At 42.3% G+C, this 20,066-nt stretch overlaps 1 protein-coding gene across 1 annotated transcript in view; it reads left to right on the forward strand.

The window, feature by feature from the left end:
• The window catches only part of ncanb (neurocan b), a 133,576-nt gene that overhangs the window by 107,582 nt on the left and 5,928 nt on the right, over positions 1–20,066 (forward strand). The window contains exons 11-13 of the mRNA XM_080770516.1: positions 8,109–8,267; positions 9,356–9,438; positions 11,140–11,284. Of these exons, the coding sequence (XP_080626642.1) occupies positions 8,109–8,267; positions 9,356–9,438; positions 11,140–11,284 (387 nt within the window). The remainder of the gene's footprint in view (positions 1–8,108; positions 8,268–9,355; positions 9,439–11,139; positions 11,285–20,066) is intronic.

Genomic DNA, 20,066 nt, shown 5'->3' on the forward strand with positions numbered 1-20,066 from the left:
GCAGAAAATCTTTTATAGCACCACCATGAGGCCAATTGTCTAACATTCAGGGTGGAGGTTCTTCCTTGGCCTGTGTGTATGCAACGTTTCAGGCATCGGTCCAGCAGTGCTGGAGATTAGCTGTTCATAGACAAATAGACAATATATAATATGATCTCTAGTGGAGATAATAAAGAAAACATTGAACCTTGAACTCTCTGCACAGTTCAGAACATTCTGCCTGGCAGAACACAAAATAAATTTGTATGCATGCATGCAAGTCTGATTCAGACCCCAAAGCATTTGTAACAGCTGTTGGAGTTAGAGGACTCAATGGACTCAAAAACGGTCTTCACTTTCAGAGGTTTGGTACAAAGGGAGGGAGCCTGTCCAAAAATATGCATAGGAAAAGACAAAAGGCAAGGTCCAGATGAACAAAGTGATTAAAAATACCAAGAGAACTCAATATGAGGAAAAGAGCCTGTAGGCATTATAGGTCCAAAGACAAACTGGCACTGAGAGAGAGGAACACAGCCTAGAGAACCCCCCCCCCAACCCTGCTGGGAAGCCACATTCAGTGTCAGATCTATACGCGTTGAGAATCCAGATCCATACATATCAAAAAGTCTCACATAGACACAAATCAAATGTGAAAGTATTTCACAGCACTTGGCTTGTTTCGCCTACCTTCAAGCAATAAATTATGGCGACACTCTATGGATGCATACTCCTGTGGCAGCAATATGTCTGCTGGACACTAGGGCACCACAGGGGTGCTGAGGTTTGTCACCGACTATAAATCTCAAACACATCATTGTACCTTTTTATGAGTGTAGGCTGGCCCTCCTTAACTTTGCACAGGCTGAGTCACTGGTACCTCTTCGTTTTTAGGGCAATACTTAGACAGTTTCCATTATATTTATGCACATTCATAACCCTGCAGTGCCATTACATTTATTGGCTATGTTCTCAAAACAGTATCCTCCTTTAAAATAAGAAAAAGTCTTCCAGTTGTCTGCTCCATTGGCCTAGAATGAACTTCAAAGTGCTATGAAATAGCAGGAGCTTGTCTGTCTAAAAGTTAGTCATGGTGGAAAATAAAATGCACATCTGCAAATGTTTTGACCATGTTAGGCAGGCATTATGTTTACTCCCCTTCAGAAGAATTATAATATGTATATGGACATTATGTGAGACCGTACCCTTAGGGCACGGTCACTTTTACACGTCTGAAGGGCAAAAGTATACGTATATGCATACCAAGGCTTTGAACGTGCTAATTTGACCCATCTTGTCTTGCGGATTGTGGGCAGTGTTGATTTGCTGGTATGTACCGTATTTCATTTTATTTACATTAAAGTGGTTGGCTCACTAAAAGAAATGTACAAGTGAAAAGCCTGCCAAGTGGGGTCAACCACATACACACTTCTTTACCATTGGTCAAACCTGGTCAAAATTCACCAATGTTTAACTTCATGCACTGAACGCGATGTAGTAGCTCCACGCCTATATGTGTGACCAATGACATGTTAGAAACACACTCACACTTACACCACATGGAATGAATGATGACTACATCAACTTTTTAGGTTAGGACTGGCTGTGATCTACAGTATGTCCTTGATTGCATAAACTGAATTATGTGTAGCGTCATACTATATTATACGTAGGCTTTAAATCAACATCATTATCATCTGTTTTTTTTATTTTATCATTTTTATCCCACAAATTTGCAACCCATTTTTTCACTCAGTGTCAATTATCTAATGTAATCCTGGGCACTACACTTCTTCTGCCAACCTGGGGGGGACTGACCTCATGCTTCCATCTATGCATGAGGAGTCCAAGCTGCTTCTTTTCACCTGATAGGGGAGAGTTTCACTGGCTGGACGTACGTAGCGTGTGGAAAGAACACATTATTCTGACCAGTTCCTTTCCCCTCCATCAGGCTGGCCAGGGGGAGGTACTTTAGAGACCAGGATTACAGCATGTTTTTTGCGAGGGTACCTACCCTAGGGGACACGGGGAGAACATGCAAACTAATTACATCTGTGATTGATTGGTCCTTGTATCTACAGTAGAATCATGGGATATGAAAAGTAATTGGATCCTATAGTTGTCCAAAGTCCAAACCACAGCTGTGTGCCATTTCTGCCCTTCTGTATTGCTGAGTTTAATCTGTGTTCTATGAGTTCTCTGAGGAAGGCTCTTATTTGCCTTTTTCTGTTGTTACAAATAAGAAAGTGTAAGTATGTGTTAAGTGAGTATTTTGTCCTGCTTGTCTTGGAGTATGAGACGTGCAATCTATCTCATGTGTTTTCTTTACTTATTGTCTCCACCAGGCCGAAGGCACTGTTTTGCACTCCGTCCGTGTGTGTGTCCTTGCGTCCTCCCGTCCTTCATGGAAAAACATTTTCCCTGCATCCCCATCTGCTGTTTATAGCGCCACCATGAGGCCGATTTCTGCAAAACACATTGTTTATGTTAGTCGCACAGATTTCATCCAAATCTCACACAAATCAGTACACGTGATCTCTGTAGTCATGTGATCAAGACGAGCCTGTTGGATTTCTCAGATTCTACACTGATTAGCTAAGATTGCCTTCCAAAGTTTTCAGGAGTAGCCCGTTTTGTACAAAATGCTGCACATGTCCTGCTCATCCAGAATTCTATCCTCAGAGATGTTATGAGTGATCTGGCCCTGCATTTCCTCAACAAAATGAAGAAAATTGTTTATATTACTCCTAAACATTTTGCCAAACATCACACACACTCCTATCCTCCTGGTGGAGACCTGTGCCCAGAAGGGCACTTTTTCTAGTTACTTACTGGATTTGTGCTTTAGCGCTCCACAGAGAATCCCATTGATGAAGCTTAACCCCTTTTTCGAACCCAGACCTAAAGCTATAATCCAAATCGCATACATCTGCCAGTATTCCAGCTGTGATTGAGAGCATAGCCGTGGGAACTGGAAATAGTTTTTTTTACTAGGGGGTAGAAATAAACTAAACTATAGGCATCCTTTTTCACCATGGACAAAACACATGCAATCTAAGGCAATAACGATATATTACCCCCCCCCCCCCTCTCTCTCTCTCTCTGTCTCTTTCTCTCTCTCTGGTACAGGCAGTGCAAAGCAAGACAAAAGACACCTTTCAAATCGTAACCTTTGATTGACTGATAATGTATCACCTTAAATCCTTTAGTCAATTCTGTTTATCAGTGATAAACAGAATTGACTAAAGGATTTAGGAGATTACAGAGAATGTTAATGACGGCAATCCTTTGAAGTGCGGGATGGGGATTTTACAGGAACGGGTATGTCATGCATCGCTGTGTGCACAATCTGAACACATTACAATATTATTATCACTTAAAGCACCTGGGGGTGGGGGTGTCGCCGCACCCTCAGCACACCTAGATTCCGCGACTGTGATTGAGAGAGAGTGGGAGGGAGCGAGTACCAAGCACAAGTGATCCAATAGAAGGACATATGATAATATACGATGATGCACCCTTCTGTATATATGTGTGAGCATGAGCATGCATATACAGGTACATGCACGAGTGTGCACGTTGCCCTCCTGTCAGGTTATGGAAGTCATTTGTTTTTCACTGCTTTCAAATGCCGCCATCCCCTGTCAGTATGAGTGGCCAAGGTTGACGTCTGTACACACACACAGTTGCTGGGCTAACAGCCAGTCTGTGCCCACAGCGGAGGCTGTGTCGATTCACTGAGGGACATGTATCTGTATTTACACTCCTGCTTATAGAGTGTGTGTGTGTGTGTGTGTGTGTGTGTGTGTGTGTGTGTGTGTGTGTGTGTGTGTGTGTGTGTGTGTGTGTGTGTGTGTGTGTGTGTCCGTGTGCGTGTGTGTGTGCATGCTCCTGTGAAGTGCCCCAGTGACTGTTGTCTTGCTGTTCTTGTAGATAACGACCCACTGTCCACCTTCCTGAGCCAAGTTGGACACTTTCCCAACAACAATAATGCAGCAACCACCATGTGGACAAACAATTTCAGAGACAAATTAGCGAGGTAGTGGAAGCTAGCTGGGAGTGATGGCAGAGTGGGGTGGTGTGGGGGCAGTGAATTTGTAGACAGCCAGCCAAGTAAAAAATGGTGGCATAGCTGGCATTGGTCCCACAGGGTCTCTGATAGCTGCAGTAACATGACATCATGCTATGGCTAACACTGATCTACCTCCCAGATGTCACACGCTATACACTCTCCGTCTCCCTGTAGGCTACTGCTGGGAGGAATGTGGTTAGCTAGATGCTGATTCACAGGGGAAAGCAGCCTGTCTCCTGCTATGTCTCTAGGTCCCAGCAGATAAGTGTGAACATCCCCAAAAAGATTAACAGAGAGACAGAGAGAGAGAGACAGAGAGAGAGAGAGAGAGACTAAATGTAATAATGAAAGTGCAAGCAACTCTACAATATGCCCTCTCAGCTCATGTCAGAGAGCTGGAAAAACAGGGTTGAGTAGATTTCATATAATTCCCAACTTCTCAACTTCAGGCGCTTTGTAGCTTAGTGAATAATTGATAGATTTTTTTAGTTTTAGTTTTAGTTTTTGACATTTATTGACATTGTAAAGATATTTATATCAGCACACTGTCTTCATTTATAGAACAGTAGTTTATTAGGCTACTGAAGGTTACCACGTTTCAGTCTTCATCTAGATAGAGATATACCTGATGAAGGTCGTGACTCGTGAGAGGGTGAGACCGATACTGTAACCATCAGTAGCCTAATAAACTACTATTATATAAGTGAAGACAGTGTGCTGGACCTACTCTTTCTCATTATACACACTGGTTGCCTGCTCCGACGCACCTGTCCCTGTAGGTGTGCAAAAGGACTATTAGATGACTGTCCCCACGTGCACACAAGCAGCCGGCCTTTACAGCAGCTACAATGAACATCTTCGGTGTAGCCCGGTTCTCCACCCCGCACAGAGCCAAGAACACTCGTCTTTTCATTGAGTCACAACTCGCTCAAATCTTGCTAATTTAAAACAATTCTATGTACTATGTAAACAACGAAATTCGGGCTTTAATTTGGTATATAGATAGAGCGTGTAGGCCAGGGGTGGGCAACTTTGACGATGGAGAGGGCCACTATATTTCCACACTCACTCCAGAGGAACTTTTGAGCTTATCAGCTTATCAGCTTTGAAAATTGGCCATTTTGTGCACATTGGACATACAAAAGCGGGTCATGTTTGCATGTTGTGGAATTGTAACAGCTGAAATCAATAATATATCAGTATTCTGATATAAATTGAGAGCCGCATTAAGTGAAGGTGGGGCCGATGTGGCCCCCGGGCCGCTAGTTGCCCATGTATGGTGTATTATAAACAAAATGGACACAAGGAAGGCACTCACTTCTGCTGATTATAGGAAAATTACAAAGAGATGCGTATAGGAGAATAAGGAGAGATGACGCAGCCTTTACTCCAAGGACATCTCCATGCAGGCGCGCAGCCCGCGCCGCTCTACCAAACTAATTTGGCATGGCTTACGGGTATAAGTTACGGGTGGTTTTAAACTCCACTGTCGCTTTCCCAAATGTGTAGCAAAATAGCAATTTAGGGGAAAGCGTGCCAACACGCCCATGGCCACACCTCTAGGCACAAATACCGGTGTCGGCAAAAAAGATAGCAGATGATGCTGGACGAAAATACCATTAACGGACAGAGAAAGCTCCTATATTCGTAATATTCGGGCAGCGGCTGAATTGCGGGTAAAGTCAGCGACGAAATTGGAGCCCTATACCTCCAATGCATTGCTCTCCCGTATGCTCACTTGGAGCAAGCCACTGCTGCTGGGTCAATTCAAAGTTATACTTACCCTTGGGGATCACTAGAAAGTCCCATTGTGATTTGTGCAGCCATGTTCTCAAACAGTGCACAAACTGCACATATTAACTTAAAGGAGCACTTCACCCATGTTCAACCTTATGTTCACATAATTGATCTTTACTAAAGCTCATTTAGTAGTAATAGTAGACAATTTGCGTCTACTCACTCTGCGTCTCATTGGTTGGCAACGGGATATCGACAAAAGAAACCTATACCAATGGCATCCTCAATGGGGAATTCAAGCTAATAGCAAATATAGCATTTCTCTTAAAGTTGTTTGAAAAGAACAGCCAACACCCAGATGTGTGCTCCCTAGCTCTCTCTCTTCCTGCCTATCACTCCTCTCTGTCTCCCTTTGGTTTTAAAATGTGTGTAGTCATGCAGATGTATTCGCTCCGTACTTCGTTTAATACGTGAGCCCATGTTTGAATGGTATCATATATTCATGAGTTTGTGTGAAGAATAATAAGAGAATACATTTTATGTGTGTGTGAGATACAACAATAAAATCACTTGTTAGGTCACACACAACTAAGGTCTTAAGATGAATGCAGCAAACATAAATGGCTGGGTTTCCCAAACGCATATGGTGTAAGACTTGTAGTGCTGCACACTACTAGGCCTATACCATACCAGGCCTGAGGCCTGACGCCAACCATTGCGTGGCACATCTATGCACGAAATGTCTATGTTCACAGGCTTCTGTGTGCGGCCTAGAAGGCATCTGAGCATGTGCAGCACTACAAGTCTTACACCATATGCGTTTGGGAAACCCAGCAAATATCCATATATGATTATCACTCCGACTCTGCCAGCAAAAGAGTTTGATGGCCATGGTTGCGAGAGAATGAAATGGAGAGAATGCGAGAGAAAGATGAGTACTTTCACATTAAGTATCATCCGCTTCAGAAGCTCATCTCATCTTAACCTACAGTAGCAGAAGATGGAGAGCATTGTAAGGACTGCATACATTAAGAAGACTGAGACTGAAAGACATATCACCTGTGCATTGCACACATGTGTATCAGCCTATGAAAGACAGCTCTCGATATTATCTTCTCATATCTCTTTTCCTCCTTTGCATTTTCTTCCCCTCTCTCTACTCCTCATCTCCCCCCTATCCCTTCCTTGTCTGCATAATAAGCAGTTGTGTCGCTTCGGATTTGATGTAGGGAACTTCACTTCAATTCACTGGATTAAGGGGGGATTCAGGGGATGCCATGGGAGGTACATTTACAAAGACATTAGGCATACCGTAGGTCAGGTGTCTATTCTAACCTCAATATAAATGCATGCCAGGAATAGGATAGGGTCTCGAAAGCAGGGACATTACTTTTTAAGGCTTGTGAAAGTGAGATCTTTAAGGTTTGACACTATCATCACATTTTTCTTTCTTTTTTTGTTTTGCCTTTTTGCCTTTATTACGATAAGTACAGTGAAGATAGACAGAAAACAGGAATGAGAGTCGGGGAGAGGAATCACACCTGGGACACGCCACCGAGGCATCAGAGCCCATGTGGTACGCTCCTCAGCCATGATCACTGCTGTCATCACATTAATTTGAGATGTACAGTACAGTTCAGTCACAAAGTTAACCCCCAGAGGGAATTGGAGCTTGGAGAGAATTTTTGAAATGGGGAGGAGATGTAGGGAGGCTGTGTGCTGACAGCACTGTGACGGGCGTAATTAGCCGACAAGTACTGCACTCTGAAAGACATTTCTCAAGATTGTTCTAGTTTGAATAGATTAAAGGGCCTTTCATTGGACTAAGCTGCATTGGACTGCCACCACTGTGGATTAGCACTCAGACTCCAGACAGAGGAAATGAGACAAGGAAAGAGGGAACAGGGTTGAAGAGGAGGGCAGAGATAGTGTCACAGGAGGGAAAGTGCTTCACTTGGAGCAAAATGTTGTATGGAGAGAGAGAGAGAGGGGGGAAGAGAGAGGGAGCTGAAAAATAAAAGAGGAGAATATTATGTAGATTTTGTGTGCTATGACTGAGACATGGAACATTTGTTATGTATGAATTTAGAAAAACAAGACAATAAAATCCAGCAGTGAAATTCCTCCCTTTATTTCAAATCCTCCCCAACTGATTTCCTGTGCACGTCTCCTATCCGTGTTTGTGTATCTCTCGGCCTGCATACATAACCCTGTCTCTTCATGCAACTTCTGCGGACTTCAGACGAGAAATGTTGTCTCTCCTCCTCTCACCCTCTTCCTCTCTCATCATCTCCCCTGTGGTGTCTTCCCTCGCTCTCTGCAGACACCGAGGGCTGTGAACACACATGGAGGAAGTTCCACGGCCACTGCTACAGATACTTCAGTCGTCGACACACCTGGGAGGACGCCGAGAAAGACTGCAGGGAGCACAGCGGCCACCTGGCCAGCATCCACACCCTCGTCGAGCAAGAGTTCATCAGTGGTAGGTAGACATTTTAATGGGAGGGGGATTGTTGTTACATTTCTAGATTTTTCACATTACAAGCATCCAGTTGTAAGAAGTGCATGCATCAGACAGTGTTGACTAATCTGAGAGGTTAAGTATCCATGCAGACTTTCAACCTCTGGCATCGCTTCACAGCCACGCATATCATAACAAGGCCGGGTCACAAGAGGCTGACCCTCTGCCTTCCAAAAGATGGCAGGACATCACAATTCATCTTAACTACTCCCATCGTACTTTCACACAGTCAGGAACATTTACCAAAAAGTGTGCTTAATTGCCTCGAAAATGGAAGTCTCCACCCCTACAATAAGGGGAGACGAGCCATTAGGGAGATTAATGGGCCTAGTAATGATGTTAATCAGATACACCATGATTGAAATTCCATTAAACACACGCACTCACCCGCACGTGTGCAGTGCACGCGCGCACACATATGGACATGCTCAGATGATGTTAATCAGAAACACATGAAAACACACACGTACGCACAACAAAATCTCATCACCATGTGTCACTGACAGTGATATGTGTCTGCATGACCCCTCGACTCTTGCTCAGGGAGGATTTTGTGATAAGATCTATTAGACATGCTCCAGAATCTTCCAGTGTTCTATGGGGGCCGTATTGGGCTTTATATGTTGTTTTTCCTCAGGATATACAATAACGTCTCCACAAGCACTATAAAGCCAATAAGAAAACAGTTGTTGGCTGATACCGACAATAAGCCTCTCCAACCTGCTATTCAAAGAGTGTGAACATGACATCATATGCAAGTTTCACAAAAAAGACTAGAAAATACTCTTTGTTTTCATATTTTCTCCCACAACTCCCTTCCCAATCCTCCCCATCCACCCACCATCTTTCCCCACGAGGCCAGACATACAAACAACATATAAGGTATAAAACCAATAGATCGAGTACATAACTAAGATACGAAGAAAGGGATCACAAGGTGTTCACAGAAATAATGAATAAACTACTTTAAAGGGGGGCAGAAAGTCTTTATAGACGTATTCATATTTCTTATTTCATATTTCTCTGTGTGCCTCTGTGTCTTCATCAAGGTCTAAGCCACGACAACACCTGGATGGGGTTGAATGACCGTACAGTGGAGGACGACTTCCAGTGGACAGACAGAATGGACCTGGTGAGACTTCAACACAACACCTTCCATAACCCATGAAACGTTGTAGAGCCTGTGAAGTTCTGTGATGTTTTTTCTTTGTTTGTTCAAGTTTCTATTATGTGTACAGTATGTAGAAAATATCACACCTGTGTTAAGTGAGGGGCGCTTTACCAACCCTTATCATCTTCTTACATCATCGCGATATCATAACATAACATCATATGCCGATTTGCTCAGTAACAGACAAAACAAACATTAAACTCTGTTCATTGGTAATGGCATTTAATGTTTGTGTTAGTGACAAAAAAACCCATTAAACTCAGTCCAGTGTCAATGGGGTTTTTAATGTTTGTCTAGACAAGACAAACATTAAACCTGTATATAGAAAAATAAAGTGAAAATAGTCGATCCACTACTAGCTGGATGGACTCCTCCCTAAGCCCAATTGTCGTTCTGAGAACCTTATCTGAAACTGAGCTGTAGTCATGGAAACAAATCACAGCACAATACAGTGATTAGTTCTTGTAGTAGAAATGAGCCATACTGTAGTGCAGGGGTGCCCAAAGGTAGATTGCGAGTAGATCACATGACATGCCAACAAATATAATGTAAAGATTGAGCTGGTCATTTTGAAAGTAGCTCCCAAGTCAAGTGTGTGCACCCCTGCTGTAGGGTACCTGTATACCATATCTGCTGGAGCTCAGTTGTCAACTGCTGGACATTGAGTCCTAACATGAGTTGTGCTGATCGACAAAGAGTACCACAAGTCACATGATCAGGTCACAGATGGCGGATGCTGTGAAGACCAGAATTGAGCGTCAGGCAGGTCACATAGTCAAGCTACCATGTCTGATTTACACACCTATCGATCACGTTCATTATCACAAACAAGGAGGTCTTGTTGGATAGCCCCTACTACTCACTCGGTGCATGCTGCACTCCAAAAAGCCTGATTCATACAGTAGCTTACGGTTTTGTCCTGTGCCAAAAATACCATTGCGATGCAGCTTGTAGATCTGCAATTTTTGGCAGGGGAGACCATTGTACGATGGAGGATAAATGATAGGCATAGGCCACCACCTGTTATTGATCATGTTGTATCATTGTTGCTGCAGGCTCTGTTCAGTCTCTAAATCTGGGGGGATTTATTGCATCCCCCTACTTTATCCTGCATGCTGAAGGAATAGCATGGGGCTTCTGACCAGAACCATACCAGTAAACAAACGTATTAGAGAGTTTAAAGCTGTAGTTGTACAAGTTGTACATGATACAACTTTGACATGAGCTGTCCTTACTGAATTGTCATTAGCTATTAGCAAGAACGACATATTTCAGTGTTAATATTGTATACGTCTGAGAGTTTTAAAGTGCAGGAATGCATTATGCATGTACTTAAAATATGAATTGACTGGAATCAGTTTTCTGGTTTGATTTGTTCTCACGATCAGTGCTACTTACTAATAATATGATTACCCATGTTGATATGTTTTTATGATGCAGTCATGTTGAAAAACAATTTTCCCTTCCAGGATAAATGTGTCAAAGTTGAAGTACTTTCCACAACTAGAAAAAAAGGCAAAATGACAAGGTCTGATTCTGACATCTTTTCATTTTCACACACAAATGTGTGTGTGTGTGTGTGTGTGTGTGTGTGTGTGTGTGTGTGTGTGTGTGTGTGTGTGTGTGTGTGTGGCGTGCGTGCGGCGAACGTGCGTGTTGCAGCAATATGAGAACTGGCGTGACAACCAGCCAGACAACTTCTTTGCTGGAGGAGAGGACTGTGTTGTGATGATCGCTCACGAGAACGGCAAATGGAACGATGTGCCTTGCAACTACAATCTGCCCTACGTCTGCAAGAAGGGAACAGGTAAGAAAGGCAATGTGGAGGATAGGTCGCCTTGCGTATCCAGCCTCCATCTGCCTTTGCAATTCATATTGCCCTAGTATTGCTACGCAAGGCTAGAGGAGAGGAGCATCATGTATATGCTGCAGCTACTGTAAATGGTGCATTTGTATAGCATCTTTATACAGAGATTGTGCATTACATTCACCCATTCACACACCAATGCCGGAGGAAACCATGCAACCTGCACATCGGGAGCAATTAGGGGTTCAGAGTCTTGCTCAGGGACACTTCGACACTAACTCTGGGGGAGCTCGGGTTTGAACTATATGGGATTTTCTGTCTCTTACATCACAAACAGCAGGAAACTCAGAGAACCTGTTTGAGCCAGAAAACCCCACACCACAGACAATCTACTGAATGTTAACAGTTCAGTTTTTTTGGGTGCAATTGAGCTCAGAAAACCTAAAATAAATTAGGATAAATTACACACAAATAAATGATGTAACAATCCCTTTAAAGGAGCATTCAGTGATTTGGGTGTTTTGGAAAAACCCCCGGTCCGCCCCGGTAACACGATGTGCACAGTGGGTGGACGCGCAACTGGCACACCACGCACACCAAGGTCCGCCCCCGCTCGATCATGATTGGCGGACGGCCCCTCTCTATCCTCTCTATCACCTTTTTTTACCCCAGGGGCTCACTGGGGACAGGGAGGAACTCCTTTATATGGTCAGCACACTCTATAGTAGGGAGGATTATCACAACAAAACAAAAAAAGAAGTGATATTTTAATTAAGTGAAATCACTGAATATACCTTTAAGTCAGCCCTATGTGACTTTCAGATAATTTCTGTTGAACAACAGTGTGCTTTTTGTAATCACATACAAATATATAGTCGCCAGGCAGCATTTGAATCAAACTTTGACCCTGTGTCAAAGTTTGATTCTTTTTTATAATTTTGCTCATCTCGCGTTCACTAGGAGTCAAACAATGTCTCAACACTCAAGCCACATGTGTAAGTCAAGAGAGAGAGAGAGAGACTCACCATTATGGGTAGACACTTCTACCTGTAACATGCAGCACTGTTTGAATGCTGTGGGATTGTGGGCCTGAGTGGTTATGCCTTTCAGGTTCACTCTCATGATGTCACATGTGATACCTCTTCAATGTTATCAACCCATAATCACCAGTATGTTCTTATCAAGACCATGCAATGGAGCCAGTATATGGACATTTCTTACATACTGCCTACCGCGAGTAGGTGACTACAAAACGCAGAAGTGAAATTGCGCTATACAACAACTTGGCTTTATGTTTACTTACGTGGACGGTTAACACTGTGGTTAGGGTTAGGGGTTAGTATAGGGTTAGTAGTCGGACAACGCGCCAAACACAACGTCAGTCTGACAACAACAACAACGTCAATATTTAGGAAATGTCCATTGCATGGTCTTGATAAGAACATATTGATGATTATGGGTTGATAACTATATAATTCCAATATCTCAGCTTGAAACAGCACATCGGTCAGAACTGCAGCAGCTCTGTCTTATATAAAAGGTTCTCCTTTACTAAGGTGAAATTAAATTGAATGCAGAGGGGTGCAAAAGTTTTGAGTTAATTCATATTTCACTTGAGGAAAACTTATATTCGGTACAGTATAGTGAGTTACTTGAAGCTTAAATCAATGGCAAATGTCCTCTCCTCTGTTCTGCTCGATGTCCCCTGGTGCAGCTAAAACTGTGGTACAGTGGTTGTTGGAGGAAAGAGGCCAAAACTTGCTCCTCAGAGAGCCTACTAGTGATTATTTTTGCTGTTCATTTGCATACAGGTCAGACTACTGTCCAATAGCAGAACAACATAATTAATAATGAGGTAGGGAGATTAGCAGCCTGGTCTGAATTAGAGGCTAGGGCAGGGTTTTTTTTTTTTGAAATAATGGGTCACAAGTACAAGTCTCTGGTGTCGGCATCCCCAAAACGTCAGCTCGCAAGCATACAATTAGATCCATTTTAGTCTTGTTTCCACGTGTGTGGACAATTCCCTCACGGCCCCAAGCCTAAATCCAGCCCTAACCTCACACTAACATAACATTTGTCGGACTATTCGAAATAATGGGCTGTCACACTAATGGGCACCCCCTACATTGGAGGTGCCATGTATGTAGTTGAAGTAATACTTACATAATTGCTTTTTGCATTATGTGATTCTCTCAACTTCCAAACCTGGCAAACCAGAGATACCATATTGCGTGGCACATCTATGCACGGAATGTCTATGTTCACAGGCTTCTGTGTGTGGCCTTAGGCCTAGAGGGCATCTGAGCATGTTCTAATCTACACCATACCTCTTACACCATGTGTCCTTTGGGAAACCGGGCCATTAACAGTTTGGAGGTTCAAGGAGGATGAACTCAGAAAAGCACTAAGACTTGTTTAAATTGGGGTCCTCCATTTTGAATTAATCAGTTTTCAATCACTACGTGCAAGTCAGTTCATTATATAATGTGTTAACTCATGGATTGATGAAGTACCTGCACTTCAAAAAAAGGGGAAAAAATCTTTCCACATTATTTTCATGTTGGATGTCAAGCAAAAACTGGACACATCTTGTGATGCAACACAATATGGCAGTTGTGGGGAAGCGATGTAGTGCATATGGATTCGGTGGCGTGCAGGATTCTTTGTGCATGGAGAGATGTGTGCTGACGGAGTGGTTTGGTAGGAGAAGCCAAACAGATAAACGGCCATGTGCTTGTGTACCCCCTTTCCATTAGGGTAGAAGGATGCTTGTGTACCCCCTTTCCATTAGAGTAGAAGGATGCTTGTGTACCCCCTTTCCATTAGAGTAGAAGGATGCTTGTGTACCCCCTTTCCATTAGAGTAGAAGGATGCTTGTGTACCCCCTTTCCATTAGGGTAGAAGGATGCTTGTGTACCCCCTTTCCATTACAGTAGAAGGATTGGTCATATATACTGTCATACAGTTTAGTGAAGTCTCACTGGTATTCTCATAATGTAGACTTATTGTCAGTTTGAAAATGGCTCTAGATAATGGCTCTAGATCTAAGATACAAATGATGCGTAATTGACTCTTCCATTGTTATTTAATTAGGCAACAATAAAGTAAAAAGCTGAACATAATTATCAAGGGAATTACTTACGTTTGTATTAGCTTAGGCAATGCTCCATATTGATTTCAATTACCTTACCCTTGCTGCAGTATTTGCTGGACTGTCCCAAATGACATGTTCCGTTTAGTTTTCTTGGCAGCCAACACTTATTAGAATGAATTATAATTTCATTACAACTCATTTTGTGAGTGATAAGTCACTGGTGAGAAAACCGTAACCCTCTTGTGCAGAGTCATTGCCAGATACTAAAACTAGGCATAAGTCAAACAATATTCTAAGCCCTAGTACAGTGTTTCTCTATACACATATCCTATCCTAGGGGTATGGAGATGTTCTATAGATTTAATTTATGTATTCATTATTAAATTATTTTGCGTGAACCTGCTGATTTGTGAAGTATTAAACCACCTTTAAATCAAAAACATGACGAGCACAACTGTTAGTGAATATGAAGCAATACTTATGGATATTGGATTAAACCCAGACTTAACGGCCATTTTAAGATTTTAGAACCCACAAACTAATGTAGGTAAAGAGAGTACTTAGATTCAGACTCACAGTGCTATAGTTTGACTGTACTGAAGCCCCATATATCACACCTGTGATATATGCCCCATATATCACACCTTAGATTCAGACTCACAGTGCTATAGTTTGACTGTACTGAAGCCCCATATATCACAGGTGTGATATATGCCCCATATATCACACCTGTGATATATGCCCCATATATCACACCTGTGATATATGCCCCATATATCACACCTGTGATATATGCCCCATATATCACACCTTAGATTCAGACTCACAGTGCTATAGTTGGACTGTACTGAAGCGCCATATATCACACCTGTGATATATGCCCCATATATCACACCTTAGATTCAGACTCACAGTGCTATAGTTGGACTGTACTGAAGCCCCATATATCACACCTGTGATATATGCCCCATATATCACACCTTAGATTCAGACTCACAGTGCTATAGTTTGACTGTACTGAAGCCCCATATATCACAGGTGTGATATATGCCCCATATATCACACCTGTGATATATGCCCCATATATCACACCTGTGATATATGCCCCATATATCACACCTGTGATATATGCCCCATATATCACACCTTAGATTCAGACTCACAGTGCTATAGTTGGACTGTACTGAAGCGCCATATATCACACCTGTGCGTTTCAGAAACTTGGGTTGACAGGAGAATCAAGAAGGTATTTGTCACTTCTCTTACCTGAGTCTCAGCCACCAACTGCAAGTTTATGGAAAGAAAATGTCTTCAGGAAAGAAAAACAAAAAACAGACATTTTAATGTTTCATAGAGTGAAAATCTTGAGGCAAATCTTAATTATTTGCCTGATGCTATGAGCCTAGACACACGTATTTTTAGATTCAAAGTAGACAAGCTCATCCAAACCCTAGAGAGTTTCTATCAGGCCTACCACTGTAGGGAAGTGATGTTTTTTCTCTCATCAGCAGCGGGGGCTGTGCCACTTCCAAAGCAGGATGTCCCCATGCAGGTTCCAGCCCACCTCTCCGACCTTAATCAGTCAGTTCCATTCACTGGCATCTTTTCATCTCCCCTACTGTTGCCGTCATCCTCCGTTTTTCATCCAAAGCAACCCCAGATAATGTCTTGTCTTATCAGTGGAGTTCAGCAGCCACATGCTGAGTATTTTCTACTCACCGGTCCTGTTCTCCACCTCATCAGTGGTCTGTTACTTGATTGGGTGATAGCAGCACGCTGGCGGCCTATCAGGTGCGTTAATCAGCCATACAAGGCCGGGCAATGGTACAGCATTTTGTGGGCGATGGCCTTTTTTCCCCTTGACCTCAGAGGAGGGGAGCCAGTCATCCTGAGGACAGAGAGTGGATGCCATGGGAGTGAGTCCGAGTGACCACACTCGCGTCCTTCGAAAGCCTACAAGGGTTGTGCAAGGACGCTCTGTGATTGGCCAGGTGCCTCTTTGAGTGGCAGTCGGGGCAAACGTTCTCGCCAGAACATTATTTACATTACCGTATTTACTATTCTCTGTATATAACCCATGTAGGATTTAGAGAATGTCGCATCACACTCATATCGTTGCTGTCGGACAGAGAATATCTCTATTTCTACTTTTTGTTTTTTTGTAAATTAATCCTCATACTACAGTGTCACACAAAAGTAGCAAAAATTGCCGATCTACAAGCTCACAACACATTGCGTTGTAAGCTTGTAGATCTGCTATGTTTGCTATTATTGTTAAAGTGGTCTGTCTGTGGGTTTACAAATATTGATCCAAATAAACGTATATAATTTAACAACAGCTTGTGATTAAATAACTACAATGGATCCATTGGAACCGTTTTTTTTTTTCTTTTTTCAGACATAGGTCTCAGGCCGACAATACATAGAAAATGAAAGAGAGAAACTCATAGTTCTTTTACACATGCTTTTTCTTTGTGTGTGATGCTTTCACACACATACTATTCCACATGTTATCAATGACCTTGTAAAGTGATAGAGATACAATACCGACAGTAGAACACAAGTTTGTGGGTACAAGTGGAAATACTGTAGGTTTCAAGGTATTTTTGTGTTGATTGATTCATTGATTTTATTTTAGTGATAGTACAAGAGTACAGAGCTGCTCTCCGACATACAAGTCAGCCATCACCGAGGATCATAAAAGTTTCCATTGTGGTCCCCAAAAAAATAATAAATAAATAAACAAAACTAAAAACTAAAACAACATGACAAAACAACACAAAACAATACAAAAATATACAGACAAATATCAATAAACTACATGAGCTCTCTCTAAAATAATGTGCAATCAATGCATTTTCCAAAGTGACATCATGCAGGTAGCGTGCCATTGATTAGTCCGACCATTACTATTACTAACACTATCCCCCCCAAACCCTAACCTAACCCTAACCTCACAGGAAGCCACAGGTGATTTGTAACCCGCAGCACGGGTGATTTGTAACCCGCAGCACAGGTCGGACTAACAGGAGGTCTGACTTAAGGGCAGTCCCCACTCCCCATCATGCAATTCTAATTTAATAAAGTACATCGATCGCACAATATACCAATGAAATTCAGATTTTGCACTACCAAACCTTTCAAAGTGCATTACAAGTCATATAACTGAAACCATTCAGGTGACTAGCAGCAGCAGGGCAAGGAGAATGTAAAACTAGCCTAATAGTAAATTGCCCAAAGGAAAGAAAAAAGATAAAAAGAAAACTGTCACCTTTTAAGAGCTGTTTTAAAGGTGCTTAGAGAGGCACTTGTTTTTATTTCCTTTGACAAATCATTCCAATGCACTGTTGCACTGTACCTGAATCTGTTTTTCCCTATGATGTTTTAAAATGTACATGGAACGTGGTCTGTTTCACTGCCCAGGTGGAGCACCTGTGAGTTTCGCCCACCAGTTGGAGTAATCAAACAGATACTTACTTTGAGCAGCATTTTCATACATACCGCCCGCTTCTCTACATTTAAACAGTTTATACTCTTTTAAAGTGCTTCAAGTCCAAACTCAGATGTGTACGTGGATGAGCCTTTATGATGACCCGAATTAATTCATTTTGAGTTGAATTTTTAACAGCTGTGAGAGGCTAGTGTACCAAGAGGTGGCAGCGTAGTCGAAGTATATCTCTGGACCAATGTTCCAGCTAAGATGTGAGGTGTTGATTCCTCCAGAAATGCAGCTTTCTTGTGCTTGCCTGGCCTGCTGCACTAACGACTAATCTCTGTATACTGCCACTTGTATACAGACACAGCACTGCACTTACCAGCACAATGTAGTGAGAACACGCACACTTTCCCTTCACCCTGATCTGCTCTGACATGATTGCCTGTAGGTGTAGCGATGCTTGGCGCCCATAGGCCCTTGTGAGTGCAGAGAGAAGGCAGCATCTAGCAGTTCTAGCTGTCTGCAGTCTGCACTTTGCCTGACTACTGCCTGCATATTCAACCAGCAGGCCACACAGAGACATACATATTACAAAAGTACAACCATACGTCACACAGCAGGGAACTAGGCAGCGCTGTGTTATCAAATGACATTCCAGAGCCTATAAATATTGATCTGTTTCAAGCAGCTGTATCAGATGTTTTAGTGAAGTCACATTTCAGAACACATTAAACAGGACATGTGGTGGACATCTTTCATCAGGGTAATGGCATTGGTTTTCCCTGTTAAGAGAGTAAAATGTAATATAAAGAGATAGAAGAGATCCCTCTCTTCTATCAGAGTAATTAATAGAGATTGTAAAACATTTTATCTGCATGTTTAATCTTACCCTGGCCTGCTGAGATGGTGTCGTTTACTCTGTTTGAACTATGGCAATTGGCGAACGGACAGTGTTCTCTGAATTCTATTTACATATTTTAATGCGTCAATTTGCATAATTACAAATAGTCTGCATTACTACAGTGCCTTTCCTTCAAAAGCGCTTTACAATGTGCATTACATTAACACATTCACACCAACTGCAGAAGGAACCATACAACACACCAACCTTCTCATCAGGAGTAGTTACTGTAGACCAGGGGTGCCCACACTTTTTTGACTTGAGGTCTACTTTTAAAATTGCCAGCTCAAGGTGATCTACCAACCAAAAAAATATCCCATTGCTTAGAATACTCAAAATAAATAACATTAAGGCATTAGGACTGTTTCAAAATCAATTCTATTTATTTACCTCTTCAGTTACCCCACATTGCAAAGAAGAGATTTTTTGTTAAAGTTACTCTTTGTAATAACGTCAATCAATTTCAATTTGTAATAACATATTGCTCATAAAATGTTACAAATATTAAAAGTATCACAAAAAAAGCATACACAATCACATGAAGGAATAATGCACCACTCAACTCAACCAGAGCAGAACTTCATACAATTTAAGTTAAAAAAATCTGAACTATCCCTTTAATCAGATGACTGCTTGCAGCCTTGCACTGAATGGAGTCTGTCAGCGCTTCGTAATCCGGACAGTCACTGCTGACAGCTAGTCTTAAACAGGCCTCCAAATGATCGTCCGTCAACGTGGAACGATATTTGGACTTAATTATCTTCATGTGGGAAAACGCTGATTCACATAAATATGTGGAGCCAAATAACGCTGTGAGCGAGGCTGCACAAGTCCTGATGTTTGGATACTTTTCCTCCACGAGTAAGTTCCAAAACTCTCCATCGCGGGCGCGCAACTTTAACTGTATGCCAGCCTGCAGTGCCATGATCTCATTCTCCAACGCAGAAGAGTTCATGTTAAAAAGTGTTGCTATTTTCGAGGCAATGGAATCAACATCAGCTTCTGAATGGGAAGCACATTAATGTAGCGATGGGCTCGAGTAAGGCAAACGCAGTTGGACTTGGAATGTGACATTGTGAAAAAATAATCTTCTTCCCACTCTGCATGGAAGTGATATGTTTTAGGCTTCTTTGCCGCGCGCATCTTGCTATATGAACAATGATGGATAGATATCCTTTTAATTTGTTTGTTTAACAACAGAACAGACCCGACGTTCCCCACACTTGAAAACAAGGCACTGCATTGTGGGGGGTTTTAAAGCCGCCGCCGCCTGCCCGAGGCGAGGTTGTTTTTTATTTATTTTTTGTTCATGGCAGGGCCAAGCGGTCTACCTGCGCAGCGCTTGCGATCG

Source organism: Protomyctophum bolini (assembly GCF_963924005.1).
Source record: "Protomyctophum bolini genome assembly, chromosome: 8".
NCBI classification, from domain to species: domain Eukaryota; kingdom Metazoa; phylum Chordata; class Actinopteri; order Myctophiformes; family Myctophidae; genus Protomyctophum; species Protomyctophum bolini.